Genomic DNA, 24,259 nt, shown 5'->3' on the forward strand with positions numbered 1-24,259 from the left:
CCTGTACCCAATGCTCCCTGGCAGCACATTGCGAAGGATTTTGTCACAGATCTTTCCCCCTCAGCAGGATGCAATACTGTCTCAGTGGTGGTGGAACGGTTCTCGAAGATGGCACATTTTATCCCATTGACCGGCCTACCTTCTGCTCCTTGACTAGCAAATCTCTTCATTCTGCACATCTTCCGCTTGCATGGCTTGTCCTTTCACATCGTGTCTGATCGGGGGGTTCAGTTTACCTCAAAATTCTGGAGAGCACTCTCTAAACTCCTGGAGATGAAATTGGACTTTTCCTCAGCATACCACCCCCAGTTCAATGGTCAAGTCGAGAGGATTAACCAGATCATGGAGAATCATCTTCACCACTTCATTTCCATGCAGCATGATAACTGGGTACAGCTTCCTCCATGGGCCAAGTTCTCAAACAACAATCACACAAGTGAGTCCACCACTTCCACACCATTCTACATTGTGTACGGTCAACATCCAAGTCTCCCTCTTCCTGTTTTGGCTACATCTCATGTACCCGCAGCTGACCCTGCATTTTTTTAGACTTTCTATAAATCTTGCAACAGACCCAGTCCTCTATTCTGCTGGCAGTGTAAGTTTTGCATGAAGCGAAAAGCGGATACTAGAAGGATAGCCGCCTCAGTATCTTCCGTGTACCAAAGTCTTAGTACAAATTTGCTCCCAGGTTCCTCGGACCTTTTGAGACCCTGCAACAAATTAACCCGGTCTCCTATAAGCTTTGGCTGCCTCCTACCCTCAAAATCCCCAACTCCTTTCATGTGTCCCTCCTGAAACCTGTGGTGCTGAACCGCTACAGTAAGACTCCTAGTCCTGCGGTTGCTCCCAGCGGTTCTTCCGATCTGTTAGAAGTAAAGGAACTCCTGGACTGCAAGAAGGTAGGAGGAAGGACTTTCTATTTAGTGGATTGGAGAGGGTTTGGCCCTGAGGAGAGGTCCTGGGAGCCAGAAGAAAACCTTAATGCCCTTACCCTCATTAAGAAATTCCTCTCTTGCACTGGACCCAAGAAGAGGGGTGTAAGGGGGGTACTGTAATGGCCACGGTCGCAGACCAAAGACCCCTTTCATCCTGCCGACATCTTCCTCCCTGGAGATGCGAGCACATGTGGCCATCCTTTCCTGCAGTGACCACTAGGGTGCGCTCGCGAGATCATTCCTGGCCTTAAAGGACCAGCGCGCACACGTGTTAGAATTCACTAATTACTCCCAGATCATCCTGGACTATAAAAAGGACCCTGCCCCTTCACTCCTTGCCTGAACGTTGTTTGTATTCCTCTGTTAGTCTCGCAAATGGTTCCTTAGTCGTATCCTATTCCCTGTATTCACGTGCCCTGCTACCTGTATTCTGTATCACGAGCTGTATTTGTTCCTGTGTCCTCTCTAGTGTTGGAGTCTGTTGTGCCACCGGCTACGCCTGCTGTCTTACACAACGTCTGGAGTCATCTGCCGCTCCTGGTACCTCCTGCCACGTTTTGCATCACCTGCTGTCAAAGTACCATCTGTGCCCAAGCAGCTGCTACTGTATGGACTATTACATTTACCCTTGTGCTTGGATTTTGTATAGACTTGATACACTGTCGCTTAGCCGGCTGCTATGCCGCTACGGCGGTGCAGCCTAGTAGGTCCACATACCCACAGATCGTGGCACTTTGAATTATATGATCATGCTGTGTTCCTGGGCAGGGAAGGGGGAGAAGCTGTATGATGATTGAACAGCGTCATACAGAAAACATTACACTGCCCAGATAGATAGAGTGATAAGAGTCACCTCCTATTTGACAATTAGTCACACATTAGCATATTTAGAAAAATGCTCAGAACTTTGCAAATAATAAACGATTTTTAAAACATATCACACTGTAGTTATCAGCAGCAAAGCAACTATTAGATTAGTTAGGAAATAGGGAATTGATAAACTGGTGACAGAGCCTCTTTAAGTACTTTTTAGTTCATAACCCATTTTACTTTACCATTTTGAATCTTACCTCTCCATTTTTAGGAGGAATTGTCAATTCCTTGTAACCATGAGGAATATATACATGACTGTAATTGAAACGTATCTTTTTCATAAATTGTTTTCTTACAGATGAGAAGGCGCCATCACATCCCACAATCAAATCTGCATGTGTCTGCTTTACAGTGCTGTGCTCCCTAAGAACATTAAATATGAAATTAAATATATTGTCACAAAACTGTATATCAATCTGCTCAGCTCCTCCTACTCTATAATATACTGTTAACAGGAAAGGGAGAACATTCAGGTGACAGGTCTACTATAAATGGGTTGTCCAGTATTAGAAACACGATCTGCTTTTTTTCCAAAAGCGGTCCACATCTGTCCATGGGCTGTGCCTGGTATTGTAGTTCAGCCACATTCTCTTGAATAGGGATGACCTGCAAGACTAGGCCCCATGGATGGTTGGTGTATATGCTTGTAAAAAGCATTTTATAAACCACGACTCCAATAAAGAATTCAGTAATCTAATGGCTACCAAACTCAATGAGCCTGGGAGTCACTGACTGCAGGACTATATTAAGGTTTTCCTCAAGATGCAATCCTCTGAGGGACTTTATTACTATTGGTGGGCTCCAAGTCACATGAGAGGGTGTTCTTATAGTTTAATAAAACGAAGTCGACACTCTTCAGCATGCCTCTTTCCAATGCACCTGCTAGAGAAGAGAATCCTCTATACTAGTTAAGTAGTGACAGAGGAGTGATTTTGCATAATGGCGGACGAGGCTCTAATAGTTCTGTTGCGGAACCAACTGGCGCCATAGGGATCTCTCTAGCTTACTCCGTTCCAACTAGGTGGGTCTGATCAGCCCGCAGGCTCCCTGCCTGAGCCTGCTCCTGTTAGAGGATGACCATCGAAGCAGTGTCGTCCGCCTGCTCGTCTGAGCCAGTCTCCCACGCTGATGCATAGACGGGTCCCTGCCCTGCCAGCGCGAGACGGTCGATATGTCCTGCGGTCGGGAGCCGTTGTCCGGCGGTGCCACGCGAGACCCCGCCCATACAGCCCGCTCTCGGCCTCTGCAACTTGCGGTGAGTTCTCCTTCCCCCATAATAGTTTAGTGGTGGCCGCTTACACACAGTAGGGCCACGTTACACAGGAGGCTGGTACTAGTCAGCCCGCTCCTAAACCCCCTGGCAGGCTCGCCAGGTGGTTCAGCAGGAGCGTTACCTCTCCCCCCACAACCAGTACTACTTTGCCTTCTGCTGCAGATGGTGTTGACCCTCCCTCTTTGTGGCCAATGTTGATGAGTCTGAGGTGGATAGTACAGAGGATTTTTTTGATTGTGTCCCTGGTATGCCTCAGAACAATGTCTTAGCACCCAGTCATAGATTACGCAATAGAGATCGCAGTAGATCCTGTATGGGCGAATCCTGCTATAATAGTAGGGAAGTGCAGTCTGAATCTGGGTCTGATAGATCTGTGAGGCATCGCCGCAGGGATGATTATAGGTCACGTACGAGTTCTCATATGAAGGAACGAAATGAGCGGGACAGACATCGCTCCCGTAGCAGGCAAGATAGGAGATGCTCCTGTAGAAACCATTTTATCGGGATCCCTCTTCGTCTTCTTGGTGTCCCCAGAGAAACTCACCATTGATAAAGAGAGAGGTTTCGAGAAAAAAGATAAAAAGCCAAAAGTGGCAAAAACCTTTGAGGATTGGCTTTAAGCCTTTGCCATTTTTGCCAGTACACTTACACAGAAAAAGCCAGAGAAGGCTTTTGAGTTATTCACACATTTGGATATGATCTATTCAGCGTATAAACTGCATGGCAGAACGGCTTGGTGGAGGTACAATCAGGAAATCAGGCGTCGTTTGGCCCTGAGGCCCGACGTCGGCTGGTCATCTGAAGCCACTGACGTCTGGATCCAGCTTATGATGTCACAAAGAACTTCGAATTCCTTTCTTCTCTCCACATCCACGGGAGCTCAGTCCGCAGCATCAAGTCGTATACCTGGGGCTTGTTGGCTCTTTAATGAAGGAAACTGCCATTTTTTCACATCATGCAAATTTAAAACACGAGTGTTTCATTTGTGAGGGATCCTACTTGGCACTCTGCTGTTTTAATAGAGGTAAAAATCGCGTCAGACCTGCTGCTGCAGAAAAACCAGAGGACGCCAGTGAGTGCTCAAAAGATGCGCCCCTGGCTCGACAGATACCCCAGGAGACTGGAGGCAGAAGCGCTACTTAAAGGTTTTACGGACGATTTTTTTCATACCTCATGGTTCGTTTGGGTCTCATGGCTTGCCCTTCCACTGAACCTCCCTTGCAAAACCTTAGACTATCTCCCCTTGACATTGTACCCAAAAAAAATCCGGGTAAATATAGACTTACTCACCACTTGTCATTTCCTCCAGATGAGTCAGTCAACGATGGAATTTCGAAAGACACGGCGGTGTCGTATATTTCCTTTGATAGAGCTGTCCAACTAGTTACAAAAGCTGGTCACTTTTCACTCTTAGCAAAATCTGATATTGAATCAGCTTTCCGCCTCCTTACGGTCCATCCTGACTGTTTTCACCTCTTGGGTTGTTAATTGAATGGTCTATTTTACATTTATATGTGTTTGCCAATGGGTTTCTCCATCTCTTGTTGCTATTTTGAGAAGTTTAGTTGTTTTTTAGAATGGGTTGTTCGGACAGATAGGAAACGCATTAGTCATACACTATTTACACAATTTTCTGTTCATTGTTTAGAAGGCGTCTTTACAATGCCAATACACCTTAGATTGTTTTATGTCCTTCTTTAGAAGGAGCCTCCATCCTCCTTCTGAAGACAAAACGGAAGGCCCTGTTTTTTGTTTGTCTTTTTTTGAGAATCAAAATAGATACGAGTAATATAGTACTCAGCCTACCAGCGGACAAATTAAAGAGTCTCTATCACCACATTAGAAGTTCCCTATCTCCTACGTAATCTGATCGGCGCTGCAGTGTAGATAACAGTGGTTTTTATTTTTAAAAATGGTAATTTTTGAGCAAGTTACGAGCAATTTTAGATTTATGCCAATTACTTCCTTAATGCCCAACTGGGCGTTTTTTAACTTTTGACCAAGTGGGCGTTGTAAAGAGGAGTGTATGACACTGACCAATCAGCGTCATACACTGCCTCCAGGTCACGCTTGCTGAGCACAAATGGACACGAATGGAGAGCAATGTCTATTCACTCTCAAGACACTTCAGTAAAGTTAATGTGGGTTTATGTGACAGCACAGCATGATCTCGAAAAATGAGGCTGTGCTGAGTACAAATGGACATGAATGGAGAGCAGTGTATGACGCTGATTGGTCAGCGTCATACACTCCTCTTTACAATGCCCACTTGGTCAAAAGTTAAAAAACGCCCAGTTGGGCGTTAAGAAAGTAATTAGCATAAATCAAAAATTGCTCATAACTTGCTCGAAAATGATCGTTTAAAAAAAAAAAAAAAAAAAAGACCACTGTTACATTACAGTGCCGATCAGATTATGTAGGAGATAGGGCACTTATAATGTGGTGACAGAGCCTTTTTAAACAAATTACGTGCAGTTGTGCAAAACTATATTTTTTCTTCAAAAATTACTCTACTCGACCTGCAATCATTATTGGGCCAGTTCATTTTTGCATGTTGTATATTTCCCATGGGTAGAGTGTTTTCTCGCAGGCAGACGATGGCAACAGCAGGTGTTAGACAGCCTCATCATTTTGTCAAAATCGTTATAAGAAAGACTGCCACATTCTCAAATCATCTTTTATTTATCTTGCTTTCAGGAACCAGAATTGGGGAATGAGGATTTGCAACTGCACGCAGATGCTGCTGGTGCCCATGAATAAGGAGCAATTTTTGGCAACAAATTGTCGGCAGCTCAATGCCCATCAGATTGGATCGTCCGGGGGCTGCCGAAAAATGTCATTTTTAGAACGGTTTCCCATAGTGGTTGCAGTAGAGTTGTGGGCAGTGTACCCTATAAGGTGTGTGGTGGCATGGGCACGCACCTTCCACCGTCTTCCCGTTTACTAAAGTTTAAAGCACGTGCAATGTCACGGGCGTGGGCGGATGCAGTGGCGTCACTAGCACCGGAGGGGGCTCCGGTGCTAGCGACAGCCACATTCACTTGTATGTGCATCCTCAGGACGCAGATACAAATGAATACTATAGGCTGCAAGCCACGTTAGGCCTGCAGCCTATAAGGCGCTGGGAAGACTCCCTGCGCAGGCTGGCGTGATGACGTCACATCACGCTGGTCTGTGCATGCGTCCCACCCGAGAGGAAAGGTAGTGTTCTGTCCGTCATGGGAGGGGGGCAAGGTAAGTACAATCTTGTTTTTTGAAGGGGCTGTGTGGTAATATACAGGGGGGGGATTGCTGTGTGGCAGTATATACAAGGGGAGAGGGTGGCTGTGTGGAAATATATACAAGTGGAGGGGGGTTTCTGTGTGGCAGTATATACAGGGGGGAGAATTGCTGTGTGGTAATATATAGGGGGGAATTGCTGTGTAGCACTATATACAAGGGGAAGGGGGTGGGTGTAGCAGTATATACAAGGGGAGAGGGGGCTGTGTAGCACTATATACAGGAGGATGGCTGTGTAACACCATCTACAAGGGGAGGGGGGATTGCTGTGTGGCAGTATATACAAGGGGAGGGGGGATTGCTGTGTAGCAGTATATACAAGGGGAGGGGGATTGCTGTGTAGCAGTATATACAAGGAGAGGGGGATTGCTGTGTAGCAGTATAAACAAAGGGAGGGGGCTGTGTGGCAGTATTTACAAGGGGAAGGGGGGGGGCTGAGTAGAACTATATACAGGGGGGATTGGTGTGTAGCACCATATACAAGGAGAGGGGGGATTGCTGTGACAGTATATACAAGGGGAGGAGTGATTGCTGTGTGGCAGTATATACAAGAGAAGTGGGGCTGTGTTGCAGTATATACAAGGGGAGGGGGGATTGCTGTGTAGCAGTGTATACAAGGGGAGGGGGGATTGCTGTGTAGCAGTATATACAAGGGGAGGGGGGATTGATGTGTGGCAGTATATACAAGGGGAAGGGGCTGTGTGGCAGTATATACAAGGGGAAGGGGGGGCTGTGTAGAACAATATACAGTGGGGATTGGTGTGTAGCACCATATACAAGGGGAGGGGGCAGTATATACAAGGGGAGGGGGGCCATGTGTCACTATATACAAGGAGAGGGGGGATTGCTGTGTGACAGTATATACAAGAGAAAGGGGATTGCTGTGTGGCAGTATATGCAAGGGGAGGGGGGATTGCTGCGTGGCATTATATGCAAGGGGGCTGTATGGCATTATCTACATGGGGCTGTGTGGCGCTATTTACAGGGGGCTGTGTGTGGTGCCATCTACACGGGGCTGTGTGACACGCTATCTTCACTGGGGCGGTGTGCCACTATCTACATGGGGGCTGTGTGGCGTTATCTACAGTGGGCTGTGTGTGCCGCTATCTACAGGGGGGCTGTTTGGCACTATTTACGGAGGGGCTGTGTGGCGCTATCTACGGGGCGGGCTGTGTGTGGCAGTATCAAGAGGGAGGGGGTGTGACGCTAACTACAGGGGGTCTGTGTGCCGATATCTACAGGGGCCTGTGTAGAGCTATCTACAGGGACAGTGGTGTAAGAGATGGATTCCAAGAATTGGTGTTTATAACTGTCTATTTTACAGGTGTACTTGTAATATTATAGAATTTAAAAAAGTAATTAAAACTAATTTAAAATAAGTTTTCCTATTCCCTTATTTAGTACGCTATATTAACATTTACTGGGGGTATTACTTTTGGTCATCAGATCGCCCCCCCATTGATGGAGACTTGCCCTGATCCATAACTGCCCCACTCAGGAGCTGCCAAGACTTAGAGGGAACATTGGTTGTGGGGTACAGAGATGAAGAACAAACGTATCCTTTTTTGGTTAGACAATGAGAGTGCAGTCATGTCAATTAACAAACTTATTTCTAGTTCGATTCCTGTTTTATCTCTGCTCCGACCTATGGTGTTTAAGTGTTTATCAGTCAATTTAGCTTTCAGGGCATGTCATGTACCCGGTGTGTTTAATGATGTTACTGACGCTCTGTCTCGATTTCAGTGGCTTTGTTTCAGGGTCTTGCATCCTCTAGTGGACCAGGAAGGATGCCCTTGCCCCCCTTTCTATGGGACCTGCCAGTGAGCAATTGTCTACTCTCCTCCAAAGCTCATTAGCGTCATCTACATGGACGGGCCATGGTAAGACTTGGAAGGAATGGCTTTCATGTTGTCACGAGGGGTACGTGGACCCACTGGGCCGTACCGCCTTGATGGTATGGCAGCTGGCAGATAGGACACAGGTCACAGTCTCTAGTTCGTATAGTGTACCTGTGGTAGCTCAAACAGTAGCAAGACAGTCTCGGCTGGGACTAGGCAGCAGGCAGGCGCCAGGCGTGGTGTAGCAGGACAGGCGTGGAACACAGCACAGCGTGCCTTCAGCTAAACACGGCACTTGACCAGGTTTGCACAGGATACGGGTTACAGGTAGCAGGAACGGGGAACACTGGGAACTGGAAAACACTTAGGAGACCATTTGCATAGAAACACTAGGATAACAACAAGGCTCATGCAAGAGAGAAAGGGACAGAGCCCTTCTTATAGTCCAGGGTGCTCTGGTAGCAATCCGCTCAATCTCACACCAGTGTGCGCTCCAAGGCTGGACCGAGCTCGCAAGCGCACCCTGGTGGTCACTGTGTAACAGGACGGCCGCATGTGCAGACAGGCCGCATGTGCAGACAGGCGTTGACCGGATGGAAGGAGTTCGTGGTCAGCGACCACAGACTTTACACATTGTCTTTCTCCTCAGTCGTCCTACAGAATTACTTTAAGTTACATTGGTTTATTACTATTAAGAGATTTGTCTGCATCGGCGGTAAGAAAACTTCGGGTGTTGCGTTTGCTTTAAAGTTACTGTGCATCGAGGACGTCACCAAGCTTTTAGTTTCACAGATATTAAAAGTTGGGTAGAAAGAGAGAACTACGGTAGACTCTCGTCGTCCGGTGTTTTGCTTATTATTGCATAGTTTAGTTGACGTAACAATTGGTTTGCGGATCTGCCTTTGAGTCCAAGCTTTTTGTCTCCGCCTTTTCGCTGGCCTATTTCTGCGCCTTGCGAGGGGAGTTAGTTTCGGAATCTCGTACTCGCCCTTCCGGTTTATAATTTGAAGACATAGTTGCTTTTCATGACATGGTAAAAGTGCGAGTTCGTTGTTCGAAAACTGATATCTTTGGCGTCGGTGTCTGGTTGGCTGTATGTAGTTTAGATGTTCCATTCTACCCTGACAACGCTATAAAAACTTATATGTAGATTCGTCCGTCGGGCTTTAGTTTTTTCGTTCATGACGACGGATCGCCTTTATCCAAGTTCCAGTTTTTGTCCGTTTTCAAAAAGTGCTTAGCGGCCGTCGGGGTCCCTCCATCTGAATTCAGTACACATTTCTTCAGGATCGGCATGGCCACTATGACTGATGCGGCGGGCATGCGCAACTGCGATGTAATGAAGTTGGGTAGAAATCCGGTAGCTTTAAGAGCTACGTATGCCCACATTTATTAACTTGCTGATTTATTCCCTCCTTTGTTTATTGCAGGCATTTGGAAACCAGGCCACTCGTACACTTACTGGGCAGCTCAGAGGGCCTCGTATCGCTTGTGCAGGCTGAATTTAGGTTTCACACAAGCAGATGTGTCTTGGAGAGGTGTTAGGGGTTTAAAATCGATGCAGGTACTCCCGGAGGTCGTTGCAGTTACCAAATTAAACAAGGCGCCCACAGTTTTAGTTATACACACTGGTGGCAATGACCTTTCGTTCTACTAGAATGTCTGATTTAATTTCTGTAATATGTTCAGATTTTGACAGCTTTCCCGCTTTTTTCTCTAACCTGGTAGTTATGTGGTCAGAGCTGGTTCCTCTGGTTCTTTGGAAAGGCGCCAGGAATCACGCATCTTTGGGAGAACACGACGCCTGCTTAGCGCGAGGGTTTCCAGACACATCAGGACCAAGGGGAGTGTTGTTATCCACCACCGGCAACTAGAAGGCAATAATAGACGTCTGATGTTACAAGACGGAGTACACCTGTCCGACATTGGTTTAGATATCTTCCTGTCAGGTTTGCAGGATGCCATAGAGCAGGCGCTGTTCATTCCTCTAAGGGGAGTTGGAGCTCGGTGTAGATTTACACCCGGGTCCGGTGGCGTCATGGGAAGGACCTTGTTCCATCCAGTTTAAAGATTTTGTAATTCAAGTCACCTGTCAGACCAACAAGGACATGCCCACCGCGGCAGCGGTGGCATGGCTTGCGAGGTGATATTCATCTAAGTAAGTTATAACATGTTAATAAAGAATTAATGGACGAGTTTTCTTCACCATTTTAATAAAGCTGTGGCCTACCCCCACTTATTTATCCACAAGATGTTTTCAGAGGTGGTTTTTACTTAATGGTTACACATTCCACTCAGAGGAGCCAATGTGACTGCAGTAATTTATTCACCTATTTTTTTATTTATTTTTTGCGACATTTCAACTTCTTGTGGTAATTGAAACTTTGCAAAAAATAGGTCAATAAATGATTCAGGTTGTAGCATGAGGCAGAGAAGTGATCAGGAACAGTCCAAGTTATAGATAAGCAGCAACAGGTTGCAGCATGAGGCAGAGACATGGTGAGGGAATAGTCCAAATTCAGGACACAGACAAGTGACAACAGGTTGTAGAATGAGGCAGAGACTTAGTCAGGAAACAATTCAAGTTCAGTATACAAACGAGTAGCAACAGTTTGTAGAGCGGCAGCAATGCACTAGAATACAGGCAGGAAGCTCAATATTCTGGCAAGAAGGAAGTGCAAGGGTCATACTTTTATAGCAAAGCAAAAGAGTGAAACCAATCAATTCAAGGAATCCAGGAAGACCGGAATCAAAAGAACCTGGACAACAGATTGAGCACTGGAGCTGTCCAATATGTCAGAATGCTCAATAAGAAGAGCCACTGTCTGGGACGCAGGAACCTCTGGGTTCAAATGCTAACACTGGATGAGCACCACTGTCAACTGTATCTGCATCCTGTGGAGCTCCACCGTTCTCTTCAGTGGCTTGGCAGACAGGTGTGATAATGTCAATTCATTGTGCTGTGGTACCATTCTTGTAGGCTGAAGGTCTAAATGGGCCTGTAGCCACCAAGAACTCAGGACAGCACACCAATGCAGGTAGGCAGAATGAAGTGACATCATTTGGCCTGCCACCAAGTGCACAGACTGAAAGAAGCCTGTAAACTGCTCTGCTCTGTTCGTCATGGGGCTAGGTGAGTATAAATTGTATTATTTTAAGGGGAACTAAGTGGGCACCAATAATGTGGGTGGTGCACTAAGGGGTAAAAGTCACAGATTTGAGGGTGCACTGCAAATTTTAAAATCCACTGCGCCACATGTTTTGAATCGGATTTCAGCTTCACTGTACTAAATTAGGCAAAATCCACTTAAAAATCTGCATGATTATCTTGTGGAATATTTTATCCGGACTTTGAGGCAGATCTACTGCACATGTGCACATGACCTTAAATTCCTTTCAGTTTAAGTAGACTGTTTCCTTAATTATATAAGCACAATGCTAAATCATAATTAAAGAGGTTCTCCGCTAAAAATTTATTTTTAGGTAAATCCGTTTAGTACCACAGTTTGAAAAATATCTTGGGAACACATATTTTTAGGTTATGTGAACTCACCAGTTGCTAGGGATACACTGCCTGATGTTATGTCACTAGTAACTAGTTTTCTTAGTTTAAGGAGGAGTATCTCTAATTTTATAATATTGGTATTATAAATTATAAAGTTTCTTAAAAAAAGAAAGGTAACGGTAGCTCTTTAAGATAAGAAAATAATGGTGTGACCTAAAGCAGATCTATAAATCCAAAATGGGCTATTTCTGCAGAATGTACATGGACTTCTGCAAGTCCCATCTAGACATTTCTGCAACAAATCTGCCCTGTGTAAATATACCTTTAATATCACTGTAGAAACCATAATATAGGAAATTATGTACTGCTTACCCCTGAAAAGTCAATGTACCATAGTCAATATTGCAGCCAGTCAACTTGTGTTCAAAATGCAACTTCACGTTCGAATACTTTTCTGCAGCTGTTGAACAATCAAGAGAATAAAATGGTAAACTGAGGTTTTCCAATAAAAGACATTTATGCACATCAATTTGCCACATGCCATAAATATCTGATTTCTGGGAGTTCAACCACTAAGATCCCCATGATCCTAAGGGTATATGCACACGATAACTGCATTTACGTCTGAAATTACGGAGCTGTTTTCAGGAGAAAACAGCTCCGTAATTTCAGACGTAATTGCATGTACTGGTGTTTTGCGAGGCGTCTTTTACGGACGTAATTTGGAGCTGTTCTTCATTGGAGTCAATGAAAAACGGCTCCAATTACGTCCCAAGAAGTGTCCTGCACTTCTTTGATGAGGCTGTTATTTTACGCACCGTCTTTTGACAGCGACGCGTAAAATGACAGGACGTCGGCACAGTACATCGGCAAACCCATTGAAATGAATGGGCAGATGTTTGCCGACGTATTGGAGCCGTGTTTTCAGGCATAATTTGAGGTGTAAACCGCCTCCATTACGCATGAAAATAGGTCGTGTGAACCCAGCCTAAGAACAACAATACCTGATTACTGGTTCTCGGCAGGGATAAGTGCAAATAATAGACAATCTAGAGTAAATGTGTACATGTTCCACTTCTCAGCTAGGAATAGAGTACTGGCCACCCTGTCCTCAGGAACATCTGTAGAAATTTGTCGCACGTTGTTTTGACATGGTAATTGATTTTGATTCTTATAATATAAACTGCACATACATATGTAATTGGAATCAATTTAAAAATGATCTTTTGCATTTGGAAAAAAAACTGAATTATCAGTTTGGTTTTCAGTATCCATCATGACAGGCAGTGTTTAAAGTGCAAGTCAACAGAGCTATTAAACCTTAAAACACAACTGTATTTTTTGGTCACCTGCACTTTTTTTTTCTCGAAATACAAGATTAAATCCTATGTGATTCATGCAACATTCCAGTGTTGTGGGGACAGAGTCGAATTAGAAAAGAATGCATGTTAAAAAGTTTATTATTCCCATCCTCGTTTTATCCTCCAACCGTTCTATTAATTTTCTATTGTTTGCATACCGTATGTTTATTTATATCATATAACTTGATGTACAGAGTTGTCTACTTATGCTTATATTTTTAAACCATGCAACTTTGCATACTTTCGAAAATTGAACATAAAAAATTCAAAGATTAAAAAGACAAAAAAGAAAGTTGTGTTTTTAGGTCCTCCACAACATTTTAAATTCCCCTAAGGTAACAATAAATGTCACAGCGCTGCAAGACATAAGTGAAAATGGTTTCCAAAGCAAACCTGGGGAAATATATACCATAAAAAAATATATTATGGATATTATACACAGAAAAGATAAAACACATTCATATTGTAGGCTATGATGCAGGAAGAAATGCAGATTATACCTGTGGATTTGACACAATTTGAGGCTATGATATTTGTGAACCCCTTACCGCTGCAGCCAGTTTTGACCTTTCCAACAGAGCTCCATTTTACAAATCTGACATTTCACTTTATGTGGAAACAACTTTTTAATGCTTTAACTTATCCAAGAGATTCAGAGATTACGTTTTTTCGTGACACATTGTACTTCGTGTCAGTTGTATATTAGGGTGATACATTCTGTGTTAGTTGTGAAAAACACAAATTTATAAAAAATTTCCAGATTTCCAATTTAGCCTGTTATTTGGCTGATAAAGCCGAGTAAGGGGCGTGTAGAAAACATGTTAGGGAATTGGGTGATAAAAATTGTTGGTCTCAGATATGGTCAGTAAAACGTGAGCTGCCAGTCAACCAGTCCCCAATCATCCGTAAATTAAGCTGCCATGTCGTATAAATGTATTTGGTGATCGTTGATACCTCCTTTATTGCGACATTGCTGAGAGATGCACAGACTCACCCTCTGGGCCGCCATCACGGCAGTACAGGTGGTACTGCCGTCAGGGGCCCGGCCAGAATGATGAAAAATAGGGCTTGTCGCTTCTCAGCAACTTTACACATTTCATTGAGGGCCCCAGCATTGGTCGCTTGGAGAAAGGAACAGACCCTGCAATGTAATAGGGCCCGTTACTTACTCTGAAGTAACCAACGCTGGGGCCCTGAGAGGACTTAGGCATCATTTACACGAGCGTAATATACGCACGTGCGACACGCGTGCTGTTCACGCGTGTCGTACGCACCTATATTAGGCTATGGGGCAGTGCAGACAGTGTGTGAATTTTGCGCAGCGCGAGTGCGTTGCGTAAAACTCACGACATGTCCTTTCTTTGTGCGCTGTTCACGCATCACGCACCCATTGAAGTCAATGGGTGCGTGAAGACCACGCATGCCGCATGGAAGCACTTCCGTGCGAACTGCGTGGTTCGCGCAACAGCTGTCAAACTCTGAATGTAAACAGAAAAGCACCACGTGCTTTTTTGTTTACAAACATCCAAACGGAATGTCAAAATGATGGCAGCTGCGAGAGAATCACGCAGCCGCGCATCATACACTGATGACACACGCAGCTGTTAAGTGCCTTTTGTGCACGCAAAACGCTGCATTTTTTGCGTGCGCAAAACGCACACGCTCGTGTAAATCAGGTCTTACAGTAGGGGAAGATGCAGCATGGGAAGCAGAAGCTCTGTGTGGAGAGATCCCGCCCCCCAGCAAGCTCCATCTCTACACCACCGACTGGACCTGCAAGCTGGTGAGTGTGTGTCCCTCTCTCCATCCAGCTTCACATTCCTCCTGACCCCACTTCATTATATATAACTTGATTAAATAAAGTATGTTAAAATGGTTTCCCTAGCGTTTTTTTGCCGCGATTTTCATAATCACAGCAAAAATGGCGCAGTTTTGGGGAGTTTTTTAAAAATCGCGGCAAATTTACCGTGATTACGAAAATTGCATTAAAAAAAGGGGTACAAAACATGGTAAAACAGTGCTGTTAGGCTATAGTCAAAGCGCAGTAAAATTACGTTTTTGTTGCCATTTTGCAAAAAAATTTGATTTGACCGCACTGTGTAAATAGACTAACGCCTTAGTGGAATTAGTCTGTGAAGATGAAAATCACCTTTTTTTCTTTGGAAACATAGAATTTTTTCATTTTTACAAGGAATAAAAGGAGAAAAAGCACCCCATCATTTGTAAAGCAATTTCTCCCACTTACGGCAATACCCCATATGTGGTCATAAACTGGTGTTTGGACCCACAGCAGGGATCAGGAGGGAAGGAGTGCCTTTTGGATTTTGGAGCGCAGATTTTGCTGGATTGGTTTTCAGTGCCATGTCGGGTTTGCAACGCCCCGGAGGGACTAAAACAGTGGAAATCCCCCCAAAAGTGTCCCTATTTTGGAAACTACACCCCTCAAGGAATTTTTCTAGGGGTATAGTGAACATTTTGACCCCACAGGATCTTTTTTAGAGCTAAGGTGACCAAAAAACAGCGATTTTTGCGCTTTAAATTCTTTATTTCTTACAGCGTTCCCCGTGCGCAATAAATTAAGTTTTACTTTATTCTGCCGGTCGGTACAATTACGGCGATACCATATGTGTATAGTTTTTTTACGTTTTGCAGCGTTTGCACAATAAAATAACGTTTCTATAAAAAAAATTATTTTCTGAGATACCATATTCTGAGCCGTAACTTTTTAATCTTTTCGTCAAAAAAGCTGTCGCCGACAGTGTGCACCGGAAAAAACTCAGTAACTGTACGTCCTTGTGCGGGAAGTAACCTCCCACAACGACGTACAGTTACTTACGCGTGCGGATAGGGGTTAATGCCCCCTTCACATCGTGTTATTGCCCTACATTTATTGTAGAGGAAATCTCCTAGCGTACACTATAAACAACGTAAAAAAAAATTCAGAGGGCTCCATTATGTCCTTTTAGCATCTGTCAGGCTAGTAGACGTCAGTTTACCTTATTTTTGAAGGATGGAATATTGTAGTAGACGTTGCTATTCCATCCTGAGAGATTCCACAAAAAAACATATACCGCTCCTGGCATTAGTATGTGGACTGACGTCAGGAGATTCCCAATGCCAGAGTCCCCAGACAGAGCATCACAAGTGGACTTTGTCCCTGGGAAAGCTCTTGACATCACTGTCCATATATGTAAAGTGAGTCAGGGGATTCTCCAGGGCCGGAATCCCTGGCCAGAGCGTTGCCGACTCCCTGGCCATGGACTCAGGCTTTGCAAAGCTTCTGACGTCACTTTACGTATTTGGATATCAGGAACAGCGCCAGAGTCCCTGGGCAGAACACTAGTAGAAGCTCTGCCCGGGGACTCCAGCTCTGGGAAAGCTCCTGACAACACTGTCCATTTATGGACAGGGACTTCAGGATTTTTCACATGGTCATTCCCCGGGCGACGTCTCCCACATTATGCCATACAGTCAGATACGTTAGAACAAAATCCAGAGCATTAACCGTTCACTGCCTGCTCCATGGTTTCCTTCACTGTAATTGACATCAGCACCAAAATCAGTTAATGCGTATAATGTACAAACGTGAGCACCCCACTTTCCATCGCCCAACCCTGGTAATGGAGGGGGGGGGGGTACAGACATCTTGGCTGTATGGGGCCCATAAATTCATCATGGCGGCCCTGCTCACCCTAGGTCTCTTATGGTTCCGTATAAAACTGTGAAATAGGGCATTAATGCACTTAACATCTACTGGTCTCAAATAGACAGGTGAGGACTGTAGCATACAGAGTACTTTGGGAAAGATCACCATTTTAAACCCCTTAACATGCCATGTGCAGTTATGTCACTGCAGTTAGGTACTTAACGCAACAGCACATAACTGTACATGGCAGTGATGGAGCGGGCTCAGAAGCTGAGCTAGCGCCATCAACAGCGGGTCTCACATTCACACCTGGCACTTCCGGTCATGTGCCTGCTGTGTAACCACGTGACAGTGCGCAGCTCCGGCTGAACGCCGAACTGCGAGATACACGAACCTCTCTGAAACCAGACTGGAGCCCGGAAATCTAGTCCAGGACGGCACAGATGTTCACAGCACAGTCTTCCACAGAGTGCAAAGCATAACACAGCACAATACAGCCAAGCTCAGTCCAGCAGAGCACCACAGAGACAGCGCATGCAGGAAGAGAAAATGAGTAAGTTTGCAAAACTTTTTGGATTACTATTACTAACAAGGAAATCCTCCCCTCCTATTCATGCACCACTACTTGAGAGACTTGGTAGACTAAACAGAGGAAGAAAAGACGCTGACTGCACAGATGGAACGCTGGTTGGAATAGCAAACAAAAGGAACTGGGCGAAACCACTCCAATATACTCTCATTACCGTTTCTGCATTTCGATGTTATTTTTTTTTACTGGAAAACAGGGTTTGCTGGACCTCAATAAAGAAGGCATAGGCTCTAGGATTTATGTTATATAAGTTATAATAACAAAAAGGGGCAATCTATGGCTGTAATGTGAATGAAATGCATTTTTATGTGCTGTAAATATAAAATAACATACTTAAACACGGATGTAACAGATACATATTGTGTAATACATATAGTTAAGGGGGACAACTGTGTCAAATTAGATAACAAGATTTATCCTCTGAAACTTATTTTGAGTGCTGTTAATAAAGGGGAGACCATGCCCCAAGGCCTTCAAATAGCTAAACATCCTAAATCAATGGAACAAGAAGCGAGAAGAAATTCAGGAAAAGTTGCAATATATAAATCCCCAATGGGGAAAACCAAGCCTAATCCTCCAGTAGATGAAGGGCAGTCTCTAAATATGCCTTTTGGTATAAAAGAAATGGCAAAAGCAGTGGCGGGGGAACTACTACCATCCCTAACGGAAATGGTAGAAAACCTGTTACAGGAGAAAAGTAAAGATTTAAACCAGAACAGAAAAATCATATAGATAGAACGGAGGAGATGGAACAGAGTCACCATTTTAAAGGATGAAATAGAATCCATGCATATAAAACTACAAGAATCTAAAAAAGCAAAAAAGATGAGTTCTTAAAGAAATTAGAATATCTAGAGAACAGATCATGCAGGAACAACATAAGGAACGTGGGGATGCCAGAATCATACTCCAATAACATCTTGTGATGAAACAAATACTGGAAAAATTAGGCATCCAGAATTAAATCAGAATAGAAAGAGTGCACAGAATAGGACCACTCAGAGATCAAGAAAAACCACATCCTCGAGTTGTCATCGCTAAGATACTGGATTTCAATGATAAAACGCATTTACTCAGAGACTACAGACAAGCAAAAAGTTTGAAATTGGATGGAAACAAAATCTTAATTCATTTTCTCAGAATATTCAACCGCAGTCTTAGTTAAAAGGAGAGCATTATCAGATCTCTGTACCTTGATGATAAAAAGGGAAATAAAATTTATCCTGCAACTTTGAAAATCCAAAAGAATGATGGAACTTTTATACAATTTACCTCAAAAGAAGAGGCTAAAATTTATTTACATGAGACCTATGATCACATTGAATGAGGATATTGAACTGGGGATAAGGAAATGAGATAAATAAGAAGAATCGGGCTAGATAAAAAATACATATTTTTGTTTTTGAAAATACATGGCCTAGGGGTATATAGAAAATGAGGAGTGTTTTTTTTTCTTCTTTGCTCCTTCCATTCACTATGAGGGTGGGACCCCTTCTTAAAAAGGATTATTGTGAGACACACATTTTTCACGGTTTGAAGACACAAAATTATGAAAGATAGGGGAGGAAGTTTTAAGAGTAAAAATAAGGGAAGGGGAGACAGGAGGGATACATATACAATAAGAGATAAAAAGTTAGAATTGTAAACATAAATTTGTATAGAAATATAAGAGGGAGAAAGGGAGGGAAGGATGGATAAAAGGGGGAAAGAGAAAATGGAGGGAACACTTGGATACAGAGAAACATAGGAAGAGACTAGGGTTTTTTTGTTTGTTTATTTTCTATAAATTGATGTTCTCTAGATAAAATGTATTTTCTATATAAAACCACTGGTAAAGAGTAGAAATGTGTATCGTAGATTAGAAGTTAAATAGGAAAGATGGATACACAGGGAGGAAAGGAAGTTTACAGGACGGTAACATTTTCTTGGGGGGGGGGGGGCAACCTTGCAAAAATAAGATAGGTAAAACGTAAAAATCATTGTTAATGGGAGGATTAAAAGTAGCATCGTGGAATGTTAAAGGTAGATCTACCCCAAAGAAGAGAGACAAAGTATTGAGACAGCTGAATAGGTTGAAGGCAGATAATGCAAGAAACATACCTGACCGAAAAAGAAATTACGAAAATGGAGAGAATGTGGGTAGGACAGGCGAGAGGGATCCATGTAACAAGGAGAAGAGGCAGAGTAATATTATGGATACATAAAAACTGTAAGATAGTAAAAATTGAAGAAAATCTGCAGCGAAGGGGTCTCAAAGCCAAACTGGCAATTGGTGTTAAAATACTTATCTATAATATCTATGCACTCAATAGGGGAATTTTTGTTCTCTTTTGGAGAAGTGGATTGAGACAGATACAACACTGTTTAAAATTGTAGCAGGGGTCTTTAATTCGATAATGGATTCACAGATGGATAAAGGAGTACAAAAACTATGCGATTAAAAACAATTTTTTTAAGAAAATGACAAAAAAGTCCCGACTGACAGATGTATGTAGTGTCTTCAACCCGGATACTAAAGAATACACCTTTTCCTCGGCGATGCATGGATCCCTCTCAAGACTGGATTATATCTTAAAGGGAATGTGTCGCTATGACACATAAATCCTCCATGGCTATCAGGTTCCAGGATGCAGGATTTAAGATCTTGTCGCGATGGTATAGAGTGCCTTCCAGACCGCACACACCGATACCTGCAGTCTCTCCGTTGTGTTGGAGATGTGGCGAGCATGTGGGCACGATTTTACACACCTTTTGGGACTGCCCAAAGTTGACTGACTTCTGGTCGGAAGTGTGGCGCATCTCCAAATTTACGGACTTTCCCCTTCCATGTTCCCCAGCCTTCTTCCTGCTCCATCTGTGCAATATTCCATTATCTACGTACAGGCGTTCAGTGGTTCGCCATCTGGTGAATGCAGCTAGCGCATGCATTCCTGCGCTGTGGAGACAATCTCGTCATCCATCGATTGCTATGTGGTTCAGCAAAATTCAGGAGATTATGAGAATGGAGGATACAGTTAGTATATAAATGATTCTACATTGTTCTAATTTTTAATTTTTTCACAAGTCAGGAAATATTATAAATTAGATTCTAATTTATAACATTTCCATGTGCTGGTCACTAGAGGGAGAAATTCCCAAAATTGCAGCATTGGCATGTGGTAAAGCAACCTCATTGCTTTATGCTGCAAAATTGGAGAAGACACACTCGCTCTAGTGTACTCAAACAATCCCCCCTCCTTTATCCTGGCTAGTGCCAGGAGAAAGGAGGGGGTTGAATGTTCAAACCTCCTACACTGTGTGCTGCCATTTTTTGAGCGAATGCACAGTGTAGGAGGATTCAGTGGTAATCACACAGTATAACACGAACATACACACACATCACATACACAAACATAACTTAACTGCTCCTGCCGCCGCTGTCGCTGCCTCCGCACCCTGTCCTTGCTTCTGAACATATGGATGGTTGCCGCGACCGGAAGAAGTCATCTTACTGTCCGGCCGCGGCTTCCGGTCCACATGAAAATGGCGCCGGACGTCGCTCTGCTGAAGACCTACCTTTTGGACTGTGTGTAAGCGGCGCATGCGCTGTTCCCACACAGACGGCGTACACTATATTGAATGGAATGGCTCCCGTTCGCATTCTCTATGGGGATGTATGTGCCGTATTCCATCTCTGTATGTGTCGTTAATCGACACATACAGAGATGAAAAAAAAAAATAGCAGCCCCCATAGAGATGTAAAAGAAAGAAAAAAAGAAAAAAGTACAACACAAATAACATTTATTTTAATGACATAATAAAAGCAATAACATATAAAAAAAACTTTTTTCGTGACACCTTCCCTTTAACACAGGAACTTGTGAGCAAAATTTCCCAGACGTGTGTACATGATATTATAATATCAGACCATGCCCCTGTGAGCGTGGTTTTAGAAAACCTTAATAAGATAGGTAATAGTGGATTAACATGGAGCTTCCCAAGCTTCCTATATGAATACAGGCGTTTTGGGAAATTTCTCATAAACACCAATGGCTAAAGATGGCAGCCTCGATGTGTTCCCCAAGAGACATTGTAGTTTGACAACCTTTGATCATTGGTTTTGAATTTTGTAGTCAATGTAGTGCCACATAGTCTATTTGTAGTATATCTATTTGCAGGCAAGCCTTGACATTAATAATAGCTGATTTCAACTATTTCATTTTCACCCATAATACGACATTAGGTTGTCATCAGCTATCAGCGGAGCGATGCTTTGTTGAGTGCCAGGTTCATTTGAATACTTAACACCTATTTTAAATACTTAATGACTACAGGTGATATCCACAGTCTAGGGATGTAATGTTTTTTGCACTTTTATCCTCTAGTACCTTTGATCCGCTGTTCATTTGTTACTGGAACCCTTTGAACTACCATTAGGACAGTGTTGTTTGTCTTAAACTATTTGACATTATGTACTTTATTTTGATCACTGTTAATTTTTTTTGTAATCCCACCCATAAGGGTGCGTATAAAAGTCTATGCTTCACTTGTATATTGATGCTTGACAAAGGCTGCATTGTGCAGCTAAAACGTTGCACTGTTTACTGCACTGATGGGAGAATAAATCCACTTTTTTGATGACTTCTGTTTGGCGTGCTGCCTCTCTTTTCAACTTCTTGTTTGGACATTGTGGGATTTAAAAGTCAGATCCCTGGAGGTCGGCACCCATCTGGGCCCTGAGGCTTCTTTTGTTCTGCTGTGCTGCTCACACTCTCTTTTCTTTGTCCTGGTTAGGTAGATACCAATTCGCTACAGTAAACAGTTTGTTACATATTTTCTCTTTAACTTTGTATTGTAGAGCATTATGGATAGCGATCAAAACTCTTTTACATTTGGAGGAAGGGTTTATCCTGTGGAACCAAATGGTATAATATCTGTCACGCATGGTGGGAGCAAGTTCAGACTGGAAATGTGTCTACTGCAAAAAAACAATATCAGCCCTCTGTATATGCATTTGTATAAAATTTGACCGCAATTCTGTGGAATATTCATGCCCCCTGGGTTTAAGTTGCAAAAGTTTAAAGGAGACATACTCTACGAATCAGCACAGGAAAAAAGGAGTCGGAAGAAGAGAATAGAAAAAAAAAAGGGGGGGGGGGGAGGAGAAAAATAGAAGAAGAAGTGCTACCTACACAACCACAAATGGAAAGACTCACCACACCTCAGAATTAGTCCAGTAAGGTAGGGTCAAACCTCGTAAGCTGTGGAAAAAAAAAATAGCCCACAATCTAACCAGTAGAGGGGGCTTTCTACAGAGGAGTCCCCCTCCAGCCACTACACAACCGTCTAAAAAATAACTTGTGTTAACCAGATTCAGTAAGGCAACTTGTGAGAATATAAACATGAACATGAAAGGGCAATAGGCAATGTAGGCAGATAAGTACACCAGTGCTCCCTATTTTGCAGAGCTTTTAGAGGACAAGGCCCGGTAGTAGATAAAAGGGATTTGGAAACTCCCAACAAGCCCTCCAGTTTACAAAATGGGAAAGACTGTCACAAAATATACACCATAACATTGCTATAGATATTGTGATGGGCACAACGTTCAGCTAGCCTGAATCTAACAGAAAATGTCAACCCCTAATGTATGTAGAGGCCAAGAACTATGGGCCTATATGAAACCTAGGGCGATAGGGAATAGACAATACATGCTGCTCCTGAATTCTATTTACCGGAAAGATAAAATACTCAGTGCACATATATATTATCGGGTGAGGGGTGCAAATCTCTCATTTCCTCCAGTATGTGAATTTGTAAAGGCACCCTCTATAGAACATTTACTATGTTGTGTGTGCCCACTTATGGCCAGGTGTAAGATGAAAAGCAAGGGATATTGAATATATATAAGTCTAAACTATATATGCCCACCAGTCCCAATAGGTCAAATCTAGGGCACTGTCAACCATAGAAGTCGGCAATGTCAGCTCGGCCATTTAAACACCCACTTTACATATGCAGTCCCCCATTGCATGCAGAACTGCCTTAGTGAAGGACCCACAATGGGGGAAAAAAAAATACACCACACTAAATCTTAACAATATATATCTGCACATATTCTATGGGCTGTCAGAAGTAAAGGATTAAGGTGTAATGTCCGCAGCTGCGGGCTGTCAGCTCCGTTCCCCCCCCCCCTGACAGCCGCAGCCACGAGTCAGCAAGAGCTGGCCCCAGCCTCCTCAGGAGACGCCGTGGCCACTCACCTCAGCCGAACCCCGTAGGGTGCGCGCACACGCTAGTTTCCGCTCTTAAAAGGGGCAGCACGCGCATTGGACCTCGTTGATTAACTTTGACCTGTGAGTACCCTGGACTATAAGAGGGGTCCAGCCCCCTAGTTCTATGCCTGAGCGTTGTTGTGTTCCCTAGTTTGTCTATGTGATGGCCTCCTAGTGTGTTACCTGTTCCTGTTCCTTGGTTTTCCGTACCATCCTTGTCGAGCACTGTGCTGTGCCAAAGTTGTGTCGAGCTGTATCCACGTCTGACCTGCTTCACCTTGCCTGACGTCTACCTGCTGCCTTTTCCAAGCCACGCCTGCCCTGCTGCTGTCTGAGCTGCCACGGGTACCTATACGGACTATAGACATTCACCTGCTCCCTGTTGGCAAGCTGCCTTACCGCCAAGGCGGTACGGCCCAGTGGGTCCACGACCCTTCGTGACATAAGGTATAAGATAGATTCCCACATGACATCACTAAACCCACACAAATATAGATCAATTCTAAGAATAGCCAATAAGGATGAAGAGGTGGGGTAAGAGAAACAGAAAAAGGTCTAATTGTGTCAGTATGTTGAACAGTAGACATGCTCCCACAGAACTGTAGGGTAGGTGAGCAGATATCATAGATCAGACAGTAGGTAAAGTCTGGGATAGACAATATAAAGTCTGTCAAGAGGCAAGTGGACGTGAGCGACCTCCCTACGA

At 43.7% G+C, this 24,259-nt stretch overlaps 1 protein-coding gene across 4 annotated transcripts in view; it reads right to left on the reverse strand.

Moving 5' to 3' along the window:
* The window catches only part of KMO (kynurenine 3-monooxygenase), a 339,922-nt gene that overhangs the window by 152,400 nt on the left and 163,263 nt on the right, over positions 1–24,259 (reverse strand). For all 4 annotated transcript variants that reach the window (XM_075864352.1, XM_075864350.1, XM_075864353.1 and 1 more), the window contains 2 exons: positions 12,079–12,166; positions 2,009–2,174 (listed from right to left, as the gene is read on the reverse strand). In XM_075864352.1, coding sequence (XP_075720467.1) covers positions 2,009–2,174; positions 12,079–12,166 — 254 coding nt within the window. The remainder of the gene's footprint in view (positions 1–2,008; positions 2,175–12,078; positions 12,167–24,259) is intronic.

This window comes from Rhinoderma darwinii, chromosome 4 (genome assembly GCF_050947455.1).
Source record: "Rhinoderma darwinii isolate aRhiDar2 chromosome 4, aRhiDar2.hap1, whole genome shotgun sequence".
Lineage (NCBI taxonomy): Eukaryota > Metazoa > Chordata > Amphibia > Anura > Rhinodermatidae > Rhinoderma > Rhinoderma darwinii.